The sequence below is a fragment of the Acromyrmex echinatior genome, chromosome 17, assembly GCF_024713525.1.
Source record: "Acromyrmex echinatior isolate Ae372 chromosome 17, ASM2471352v2, whole genome shotgun sequence".
NCBI classification, from domain to species: domain Eukaryota; kingdom Metazoa; phylum Arthropoda; class Insecta; order Hymenoptera; family Formicidae; genus Acromyrmex; species Acromyrmex echinatior.
This window is the reverse complement of record NC_141868.1, coordinates 1,079,493-1,091,872: the sequence shown is the minus strand read 5'-3', so window position 1 is coordinate 1,091,872 and position 12,380 is coordinate 1,079,493. Positions and strand designations below refer to the sequence as shown.

Sequence of the window (12,380 nt, the reverse complement as noted above, 5' to 3'; positions counted from 1 at the left end):
ACTTGGACCCATTAGATCCCAGTAAAACGTGAAACATCTGTCCGTGGTCGCACAAGTGGATTTCTAGCTTTATCAACATGTGTTTTTTCGCAATCATGTTTCGTTTAATCAAAGGATATTCATGCTCTTTGTTTTCCTTTTAGGTGAGAGTCATGGTTCCGGGTGCCGAAAGAAAGCTGAGGGAACAGAGAGGATTTAGCTCAGAGTATCTTGTGAGAGCACATCAGAAATCACCGGGACCACCGCAGGCCCGACCTTTCGGCCAATCAACCAAAAGTGGGTGAATTTATTGCTAAAGAGGGTGTCCCGCGTATGTACAATATGATGCGACACATCGCATATTTACGTAATTGAAAAGATTGAAAAATCCATTATGCGTCCAAATTGTATGATCGAATAGAATTCTAGGATCCAGAGATTCGAGAAAATTCCAATGGTCTATAGAAAATTTTTTTAAATCTTCTAAATGCTGCGGAACACCCTGTAAAATAAACAATGATTTCTCATGCTTCGGAAGAAAGTAAATCCATTTCTATGTCCTAGCGCCTCAAAAAATAGCCGAAGAAGGAACTTCATTGCTCTGCAAATCGGCGCCTGATATTTGCGCGTCGAATCCACAGGCCATCAGTTATGTCGATAAGGCAGACCTATCGCACGTCCTGCCAGTTTACCCGGACAGCAAGAACATCGACCCACGGTATAACAATTTCGATAAGTCGGAAGGCAACGTCGTAGATTCTCGATTGAGCGGTTTCACTGATAAAGAAGGCTTCATTGATTCTCGAATTCTATCCGATTCCAGACAAAACATGATCGCTTTTACGGATAACAAGGAATCTGATCAGGAACAACGATACACTGAATTCTCCACGAGAAATACCGACCAGAATATTGTAGATTCTAGATTGAGCGGCTTCGTCGATAAAGAGGGTCTTCTCGATTCTAGATTAAGTGGCTATGTCGATAAGAATGAATCCTTACTGGATACTCCGTTCGGTTTCGACACTAGATTCAACAGTTTGGCTGGACAAACTGTTCCAATCACGCTAAAGAATCAGAATGCCTCGGTATCGGCTATTCAGTCACAGTATATATATCAAAATTTTGGAACAATACATTCGGGCATTCTTAAAGTATCAGAACCTGGTACTAGTTCCAGTTCCAATTCCAGTCAACGTAGCATGACCTTACAAAATCCAAAACGGAAGTCGCAAATCGCTCAGAATACCTTTAGCACGATGGAATGCGAAAAGAGGAAGCGAGCGTCCGGGCTAACTGGCAAGGCGAGCTTTTACACTGGAAGTGCTGTATGACCACCACCCCCACCTCCGACACCAAGGTAACTCCCAGAAGAGGACACCCCATTGTAGCCGGAACTCAATGCGACTTTCGAGTTGGGTCGGAGGATATTCATCACTGATCGCGCCTAAAGGGAGAGAAAAGAATGAATTTTTTACCAACTAAAGATAACTCTGCCGTATTTACTAAAAATGCGTTTAACGGTACATAAAAAAAACACGTTTTTGTCAATCATCGGCATTGCAGGTTCTTACGATTTAAACAAGCTGCCAAAAGAATGCCAATATTATAATTATGCGATAGTAATACGTTAACTTAAGAGGATGCTGGGGTGATCAAATTATCGACACATTGCAGATCGATAAAAATTTTCGAATTTACTGAATGGAATCAAAAATTCTTTTACAGGATTAAAGTAGATGCAAAATTGGGAGGTGGTGCAGTGGACTTTATATTAAAATCGAAAAAAGTTAAAAACTCATTTATTTTTGAACTCGTAGAACTGTCACTTGTTCTCTTACAAAAGTCATACTCATATGAACGAAACAGTGCATCATTCGTCGGATTACTTGAACAAATATACTGAATTTATGAAACTAAGATTAAAAGCTTAAAAAAAAATTTATGTTTGATCTGCAAATTACGTGTATACGTATGCTTCGTTGCTAAACAAAGCAATAACTGTGTCTAGCAGTAGGTGCTCGATTTTGCAAGAGCAATATGTTAGATAAGGACAAATGTATGCGTTTGAGACAGAACGATAATGTAAGAAATAAATTAAAAATATCACTATTAAATATCACTATTACATTTTTAAGTGTACTATCAACATTGATCGAGTTTGGCCGTCACTCCAGCATCATCTTAAAACAGTATCAAAATAATTAGATTTATCAAAAGTACAATTCGTACAAAAGAAATGATGCGAACGTAATCTGTCAATAAAGTTGCAAATTTACTTAAATAAATTAAATGAAAAATAAAAATGATGAACGATTACTCTTTCATCATTTTATAATGAAAAGTAAGATAATGTCCGTCATTCGCTGTTAAAACTTTAACTTAACATCATAATCGCGTTTCAGCTGCATAACCAGTCGAACAAAGTTATAAAATGAAATTAATATTAATATAGTCAATATGTTGTAATATAATTGATGGTCGATATACTCCAGATAAATCGGGCGCAACTTTTATATATTTTTATTTAATAATAATAATAATAATGCATTTAATAAATTATCATGAAAATGCCGTTTAGTAAAATCAAATGAAATTGTTTATGATTAAAGATTTTCTCAATTTCTTCTCAAGTAGCACAGCAGCGCCTGCAAAGCGCTAAAAAAAGCGCTTATGTACAATCTTTTAGTGCTTTTTTTAAATACTTTGTAGACACTATGTGATGCTTGAGCTTCAGCAATGTACACGCTCTAATTGTATCATATTATATATATAATCGAGGACATATCAAAAATAAAAACGTTTCCGTTAATTATGTTATGGTTACTATAAAGTTATATTTTAAATTCAATATTTACTGATTTTGAATATTTTTTTCTAATTTAAACGGATAATTAGATGTGCCCGCATAAGAAAAAAAATAAAATGCGTTATATACATCAATATGCTGTAACGATTGTAGTTGAATAAAATAAAATATTTCTTTTCTATAATAAAGTTGTGTTTTCTTTTTTCAATTCATGTATAACATATATCAATCTAGACAGCACTCAATATTTAATTTATAAAATACCCACTTGTCACCAAAATTATCACAAAATTATGTATGCATTTCTGTTCTTTGCCTAAAGCATAAATTTTCCGTTCGATATATCATGATTCTTAAAATAAGATTGTGGACCAATATTTATAGCTGATTGCCTGAAGAAGAAAAATAAAAACCTAGACATATGAGATAGGTTGGTCAATTGATATAAATAATAAGATACAACTTAACAATTTTCGATGCTTTATTCATGCATTTATTTTATTATACATTTTTTTCTCAGACAAATAGATAATGCAGCAGATACAATAATAACATACGTGCTAAATTTTAATATTTTATATTTCGTCTTGTCGTAACCTACTCTGATTAAAATCCAGTACTTCTAAACTACATTTTACGTCTCGATATAATCGGAAAATGAGTAATTCTTGTCATTTTTAGTTTACGCACATACGTACGTAATAAATGATTGGAGAGTTAATTTTAAATTGTAATAATTAAAATGAAAAAAAGTTAACGTATAAACACAATAACACAGTACTTTATAATTTTATTATACAAATATAAAATAAGCCTGAGGTGCGGAGATGCAATTATGATTGAGCGATCTGTATATTAGAAAGGTGGACAGTAACATAGGTCAGCTGGGCAAAATTTTTAAAAGAAAAGGATAAACACAGATTTATACTATTTGACGATGAATGACATCGATTATATAAGAGTCAGAGGTTTGCGAGCGTTTCTTCGCGCATGTTTTCAATTTCTGCCACTCCCACCATCTCTTTTAACTCATCATAGGTATTTCTCTTCGTCGTACCATCGCAAAGCGCAACTGCAGTATGTGCGGCAGGCAGTTATTTCGGTACATAACTCTTTTGAGTAGATACATAGAGATGCCTTGACCCATCAGTTCGACTTTTTCATCCTTCTGCGAACATCGACCTTGATTCCCGAGGTCAAATTGAATATCACATTTCATGAAATTTTATCGTTAATGCTCCTTTGAAGCTTATAAAAGATCTACCGTTTTTGGTATATGAATATTCTTCCTCGCAGAAGAAATAGAATCAAATCAAATAACATCCATAATGACATGTTCTCTTCTTGTTCATAAATAAATCCTTAAACACGAATCAAGTCAAGAATTGAATTTCAATATATATACATTCTTAGTTTCTCCTCATTTATCGATGTCATGTTTTATTATAGGGATTTATGTTATTTTAATATATGTTTTACGATTTTGTTTTATTTGATCGCACTAATCGTTATATTCAATTGTTTTCTCGTAATCCATCGATTGTTGAGACCTGGTCGACGAGGAAGTGACAGATTTAACCGAGGTCGATGACTCTACGACTGACTTTGTCTGGACGCTTTGCACAGATTTCATTGTCGAGACGGATTTCGTCGCAGACGTTATGTTCGTCGATTGTTCAACGAGACTGCTGTTTGAGTCGTTTACTGAAAGAATATATGTAGTATTACTATCGTAGATTGTCACAGATTTTTGAATGACATGCATTTTGAAGGCTAATCAGATTTTGTGTATCATGCATTATATTTAGCAGATTTCAGTTAATAATTTAATTGATATTATATTAACAATTCAAAAATTGTATAACCTCTAATGATAATAAATCAATAATAAAAGCCTCTAAGAGATGATGCAGGTTATTATTGCGAATTAAAATTTATTAAAATTTGATACAATTAAACGTTTCAAACCATGGTTTACAGAGTTCTCTTCAGTAATTGCGTTAAAATTTAAAAAGTGAGATTTCTACATAACTAAAATCAAGATCGATAGTTTATATGGCGGCGTTCACAAATAAACTTTAAAGTTCTTAGGTTATTTTAGATTTATCTTTTACATTATTATTATAATATTTTTAGTCTTATTCGAAACTGATCTTATAACTATTGGGATTTATAGTCCGTTCTTAATCAAGAAGTTCTTAATATCAAGTCATATCAAGTAATGACTTAAGATACAACTAATACAACTCTTTGATTGATTTATAATATTTTAAGCACTAACTTAAAACCATCAAAACTTGAGCAACGGCTATAGATTCCACCTAAAGTCTCTTTTCAGTCGGGAAACCAACAGTAGTAAATATTTATAATTTGCAGAATATATTATTTTTGTTCTTTATTCTTTACAAATATTAATTTTAAATCAATAATACAAATAAATCAATAATAATTAAGAATTAAAAGCAATAAAAAATTGGATAAGTTCCTAACTGTAATTCATTCTTACTTATTTATTTGTTTATTTATTTAGTCGTCTACTCTACATTTATTGATTTATTGATTAATAATTCATTCATTCATTAATATTAAAAATTATAATAAAATTTTAATTAGGAGAATGTACAATAAGCGCGAGTCTCATAACACGCTGGGCTCGTGCGTATTCCGACCCGGCACAATTTGATTGATCAACTTTAATCGTTAATAATTCGATAAATATTAGTCTGAGCCTGAGAAAATTGAGAAAAGAACTTTCAATTCAAAATTTCATCCTCTTTCATTTCTCAGAAATATTAATTAAGAGTTATGGAATATCTTGTGTGTGTGTGTGTGTGTGTGTGTGTGTGTGTGTGTGTGTGTGTGTGTGTGTGTGTGTGCAATACAGGATAATAAAAATGATAAAAATATCTCAAAAATAAGGCATTGGAGAAAATACGGAGAGAACCTCTATATATGTATATATGTCAGTTGCGAATATATTTTTTTTCATATCAAATGCAGTTAAATAGAAAATCTGATCTTCGATAGTAGAAGTTAATTTTAATTCTATAAAAAAGTTAAACTATTTGTAATTTATCATACGAAGTGAGAAAGATATTTTAAATTGGAAGAGCGTAGTAACGTAAAATAGACAAGAACTAATTGAGCGCAATGGTAATAATTTCAATAAGACACTTTGAGATAAATGCAAACTCCAGTCCGTTGACATTACCTTTGGCAACTTCCATGACGGTGTTTTCGATGTTTTTGATGGGGTTCACAAGAACAATGATACGACAATGAGGCGAATCATTCAAGGTTGAACTCGCGAATGGTAGAAGAATGTCGGAGCTTCAGGTTATTCTAAATTGGTAGCATGATGGCGGAGAGGGAAAGTCTAAGATCACGTGACTGTAACTGAACTAGCGGGGGAAACGTAAAAAATTACCGTACGAAATATTCATGGAATCTCAACTGGTGGTAGTGGACAATGTAAATGCAATCACTTGGCGCGAGACACTACCATGTCTCTTGATGCTGAGTCAATGCTCTTCATTTTGTGACGATGCGACATTCCGTGGATGAGTCATCCATAATTTTTCACCCATCAGTTTTTAGAAATTATATTCGTAAAATAGAATTTGCCGTCCAAAACGATATAAACCTATAATAATAATATGTAATCTATGGTATATGGTAATACATGTAATCGAACAAAAGTAAAGGAATATCTGTTATGATCTTCTACATATTTTATTGCTACAATTTTGCATAATTAATTCTATATAATTGTTATCTGCAATTACTATGAAAAATTCTAATTATATAAATTTATCAAAACAATTCCGCGAAAGTTTTTATTAACTTTTGCTAAGTATAATAAGTATGAATAGATAATCTATAAAGTGTTCTACAATGGAAAAAGTTAGCAGTAAAAAATTGATCAATCATAATCAAATAAAAGGTCATAATCAAATAAAAGTCATTAATTGACTATTAATTGATCATATATGAAGTATAAAAGCTCAACTGATGTACAATCAAATATTAAAAAATAATAAATTTTGAAGATCCGTTAACAGTCAATATAAGACAATATTTGAGAGAATAATAATACATATAGAGAAATAATAATACATATAGAGAAATAATAAATTAGACAGAAAAGTATAGAGGTGGTAGAATTAAGACTTTGAAAGAAGATCATGATACAATAGGTCCAATAATTCCATGTTTCTTTAATAAGTTTAAACTTTGTTTTTGTTTATGAATAAAAATCATCACAGATACCAGTCTCTTATTTAACGATTTCTCTTCGTCTACTATCTTGACTCCAATTAAAATCATATTCTGTATTCACTCTATGTTTAGTTATAACAGAATGTTGAGAGCTGTTCCTATTAATACGGCTACGATGTTCTAATTTTCAATAACTTCTCCGTTTGGCCAACTTAAGACGCCTCACAATTAATTTTGTAGATCGTATTTGAGTATGTTAATATCGGTAACTTATTCTTTCGTACTCTAATAAAAGTGTTCAATTTATTGAGACCTGTGTATGCAAATTTTATTAGCGAGTTATTTTTAAATGATTTTTTAATTTTATTAGAAATTGTAGGAACATATATGCGCTATCATCTTATGATAGACAGGCGATAACTTATCGATTCATATATACATATATGTAAATAGTTTTGTCTTTTAAGTTCAAAGGAGCTATAGTGTCTAATTCTCGATATAAGGCGCAATCTACGAGATAATACATTGTCACAACTCAGAAGAGGAAAGCCTGTACCTAGTCATCTATGATATATTACTGTGATAATAAAATATTATATGTAGCACATTTCGATGGAATTCTATTTTTTAAAACTGAATATTTTTTCCGAATATCTAAAATACTAATTATAAATCTAAAGTAGTAGGTTTTATGGATTCGTACAGTAATTAATATTTAAAAAAATCGACGGATGGTATTATGTATGGAAAGCTTGATACAAATGCAATTGGAAATTTTATTCAGAGATGGCACCGTTCAAACACAAAACTCCTCTTACCTTGAAGAGAAATCGAATAGATGGCGAAATGATGTTCACATTAACAGCTGCCGCTTCTAATGTTTAATTAACGCTGCATAATTGGCCGGCCAATTAGCGCACGCCGTTTAATATTAATCTGCAATTTGAATTCATTTCAATGCGTTTAAAATTTATTGAATACATAATTAATGCGGCATGTTGTGAATGCAGATGCGGCGCACGAGATGGATCACTCGTTCATCGTACATTCGAAATCGGAAACAAGAAATGTTTACCTTGAATCATTCGTAAAAATTGTGTCGCGTTGCAAGCAATATAATAGCATGCAACTACAAAGTAATATCAGTAGTCGCAAACAAAATGACAAAGACTGACGTACGATTTTTCAAACACGACATGAAATTTTCAATGGAAAGGAATTAAACCGCGATGGAAAAGTTAATTTCCTCATTTCCGGAGACGCTTCCTTTTCGGCAGAATCGGTGGAATCGGCTGGAAAAGGGAACGCAGAGCTGCTCATCTCTGTCATTTACCTCGGTATCTCGCAAACTCACTCGCGCTCCACTCCGAAATATCCTGCCAACCCCTTCCCGCAATCTCGCACCCTCGAAACGAGCCACCTTCCCCTCGGCTGTTTTAGCTGTCTCACTCTAATCCAATTAAAAACGTCGGACGATCGCGCGAAACAGCGGCGCATCGACCACGAGAATTTTAATTGATGTTACAGGTACGAGAGAGGGTAGTTACCCCGGGGAAAGGGATCGTTATTGCATACTCGCGAGAGAGAGATGCACGCGAAGATTTTGTTCCATTATAATGTTACAATATTTATTGCCATAACTTATTTCATCTCATTTGTGTCCCATTTTATGTAACAATAAAGTAAAATACAGAAATAAAATGAAATAAAAGTTTTTCATGTGTCACGATATGTAGAATATGTAGGGAAATGCAAAACGGAACAGATTACTGATAAAGAAACATGTTTTAAAAAATTTCAGCAATTTGAGATTCAACTTGTTAAAATTTTTCTCTCTTATATTCTATAGAAGAAAAAAACTTTTAATACATACTCTGTATGTTTAATAAACAATTTAATAAATTTTGTATTTGCCAAAAAATGTGACACGCCGAAAATAAAATAATAAAGAATAATATATAATTGTTAGCATTCTGTTTCACATTCGCGTTGAAGTAATATTAAGGGACGTTAAATGTCACTGATGCATCTGCGATCGTTCTCGCAATTCTTTCTGGAGAATCGACCGACAAAGAAGCCAGGCTTTTTGTGTGCCCGACAAGCGCCAATCAGAATACTCGGAAGTTCTTCCGCGTGAAAGTCACAGACAAGGGTGAAATCTAAGGGTGAATGACCCCTGAGGATAAAGCTCGGAAGATGGACTTGAAAAAAATCGGACTCTGTTCCGTAAATGGAGACGTTTTCACGCCATTCTCTCAACCGTCCTCGTGGGAAGGCACGAACCTTATTTTTTTTCTTCACCCTTGTCCCGTAACACCGTCACTGTCCTCTCTGTCCGGCTTTGGCGGTTTATCATGTCTGTGAAAGCTCGTAAGCCCATCGCATCGCTCTTCCCGGGGAAAGTTCGACTCCCTCCTTCGAAAAGGGAAAAGTTGGGCTATTCCCGAAATCCGAGAATTGTCAAATAAATTTTATTAACTTGTGTTTTCTAGCAAAGCGTTAGTTTTGAGCGCAGCAAAAATGACATAGGAAATTAGAACAAGAATAAATTCTGCAGTAAATAAAAAAAAAGGAAAAAACTAGAGAGTGAGAGAGAAAATAGACGACCAGACAGCCCGCCGGCGATCAGAACTCACTGCCAAATGAAATTATCCTTTGCAAGTAATGGCGATCTCGAGGGTTAATTTCGCGAGAGGGTTGTCTTGCCTTCTGCCATCCTCGCGTCTGCTGCATCGGTATCACTATAACCGGCTTCCGGCTGACCATAATTTAATATATAATATGCCTCTTCCAACTCCTGATAAGAATGAATTTCACATAGACTTGAAAATATACGCAGATTGCCAGAGCTTGTAAATATTTACTAATAATAATATTTAAGTATTTTTAACAATGTAGTTTACTAATATTTAATATCTACTATCCATACATATATATGTATATAAAATATGGTGTTGTACATTTTGCAATTTTTTTTATTTAAAGATTTTTCAACTTTAATTTTTAAATACTGTGTACTCACATAATAATTACAAAGATGACAATTATATTAATAACAATAATAATAGCAATATATAAGAACGAGTTTACTGGCAAGAGCGATTTAATCTCAAATCATTTGTTATAACCGAATATAATGATTAGTTGATTCTATCTTCTAGTCTCTTCTTCGTCGATGTTTTGTTACCTTGTTTAATAACTCGTGATAAATGTACCTCGCTTCCACACTTTGTTTCACATTCTCTAAGGAAAAGAATCTCCGCGATATCTTTATTCTTTCTTCCCGCTTCAATCCCGTCAGAAATTAAAACGATAAATCCGGCACAGCCGCCAGCTGAAATATACGACGTCGACGTCGCTGAATGAAATACGACGTTGTCGCGACGATGACAAAATTCGATGGTAAGAATTATTATTTCAATAGAGAAGGCTTCCGAAATTATATTATCAGATTATTTCAAATTCTTCCTTTAAAAATTTCTAAAAAATTTGTGATACCAAACAAATGGAAAAAGATCTAAAGATTACAAAGAACTTAATAAATAGAATATAAGGATCCGAAAAATGTAGAATGTAAGGATACAAAAATCCAAAAAATCTAAATTTTTTTATTTGAAAAAAAATTATAAGATTTGGAAAATCTAAAAGATCCAATCTAGATTCTGAAAAAATAAAAAAGGACGCGAGGATTTTAAATTATAAAATTAGCAGAAGAACATTTGATTCTTGAGAACTCTATAAACTTTACGAATTCGATAATTCAAAAGATAAGACGTCATTTACCGGATTTACTTCTACTTAACCAACCAATATAATTAAACCGCTCAACTTACTGCTGAAGCTTATTAATTTCAACATTAGGTAATTGAACAAAATTCTCTCGTTGTTCTTGATTCTAAATCGCGAAACATTGAAACAGCAATACATCCATCGCATTCTCGTCGCAAAATACGGATCGGGATCGGAGTTGCCGTGGCGCAATTGGCACTTTAATCTGTATTCAATGACCGACGCGCAGTACGGAGCAAACTTTTTACGGGGGATTTGGCGCGGTGCGGAACGATCGGTCGTATCGGTCGTTTGCGGCGCGAAAACGCGCGTTCCGGTTCGTGCGCGTGGAACAAGTTCGAGAGGCCGGCGTTCGCCAGGGTTGCCATGACGACTGGGGCTGTCTAAATCCGCGAAGCACCCTTCGCCCGCGAGGGGTGGAGTGAGGGAGACAGCGACAGCGTAGGGAAGAGCTGGAAAGAGCTACCCGGGGGATGACAATGGGGGCGCTAAGTCTGGAGATTTGCAGGGAGCACGCCGGTTGGTCGGTTCATTGTTTCAACGCCAGCTTCCGTTGGAAAACGTATCGCCCGGCCTCATCGTCGTGGAAAAACTCCACCGACACGAAACTTATGCAGAGACGAACGACCAGCGTCGACAGCGAATATAAATCGCGACACCGAGTCACGATAACCGCCCCTGCGTCCTTAAGTTATTCGCAAAGGAAATGTATATGTACTAGCTGATGTAATAATATTATACTAAGATGTATTAGAGAGTGAGAGAAAAAGAACTATTGCAAGAATCGGTCTTAATAAAAATTAAAAAATACTGAGGAATTTATGCGAATAATTTTAGTTTTGAAAAAAATGCATCAAAAAGAAGATAAAACTCTCTTCATTTTTAAGTGAAATCATACTTTAAAGAATAAAAATTGAGCCAGTCTTGAAAAAGAAGGGTTCAATTTTCGATCTTTAAGAGAGAAATTTCACTCTTCAGAGATTCTAAAAGTTTTAGAGGGTATAGAAAATAATATTAAGAAATTAAAACAATTAAATTAAAGGCTCTTTTGAATAACAAAAAGAACATAGAAGAACAAATTAGAGTCAAATTCGAATATAGATATGTGTAATAAACATATCAAGTTTTAACATTCTGATAAATTGATATGAAATATAAATTTAATTTAAAAACTTAACGTTACATTGTATTACATGACATGTTTCGGCACCACAATTGTGCCATCATCAGATGTTATAAATTCACAGAGGAAAAACGTAGTGAAAAAGTCAAGTGTATTTTGAATAAGCTAATAAGCTATTATCACTATTAAGCCATTAAACGGTATAAAAAATGCATTGAAATATTCTTATAAATATATGTAATTCGTATCTTATGTGAATCCGATGTAACACTATAGATAAAGGGTGAAAACGAAATTGCTCGCAATCGATTGAACAACCGATTGATAGGGAATTTTCACGATTATCTATAAATTATAATCTTTTAGGTACAGATCTACAAGCAATTTTATTACTATATTAATGATGGTACAATTATGATGCCGAAACATGTCATGTAATACAATGTAACGTTAAGTTTTTAA

At 33.6% G+C, this 12,380-nt stretch overlaps 1 protein-coding gene and 1 long non-coding RNA gene across 6 annotated transcripts in view; one reads left to right on the top strand and one right to left on the bottom strand.

The window, feature by feature from the left end:
- Positions 1 to 2,976, top strand: part of LOC105152082 (uncharacterized) — a 124,040-nt gene extending 121,064 nt beyond the window's left edge. For 4 of the 5 annotated variants that reach the window (XM_011066147.2, XM_011066144.2, XM_011066142.2 and 1 more), the window contains exons 6-7: positions 144 to 276; positions 544 to 2,976. In XM_011066147.2, the coding sequence (XP_011064449.1) occupies positions 144 to 276; positions 544 to 1,313 (903 nt within the window). In that variant the 3' untranslated portion in view covers positions 1,314 to 2,976. The remainder of the gene's footprint in view (positions 1 to 143; positions 277 to 543) is intronic. The other variant, XM_087415227.1, reaches the window with a different exon arrangement.
- Positions 2,977 to 3,251: 275 nt separating this feature from the next.
- On the bottom strand, positions 3,252 to 6,135 carry LOC147906813 (uncharacterized). Its single transcript, XR_015548030.1, has 2 exons — positions 6,000 to 6,135; positions 3,252 to 4,492 (listed from the first exon to the last, which is right to left on the bottom strand). It is a non-coding gene; the product is annotated as an uncharacterized LOC147906813 (long non-coding RNA).
- Positions 6,136 to 12,380: the final 6,245 nt, after the last annotated feature.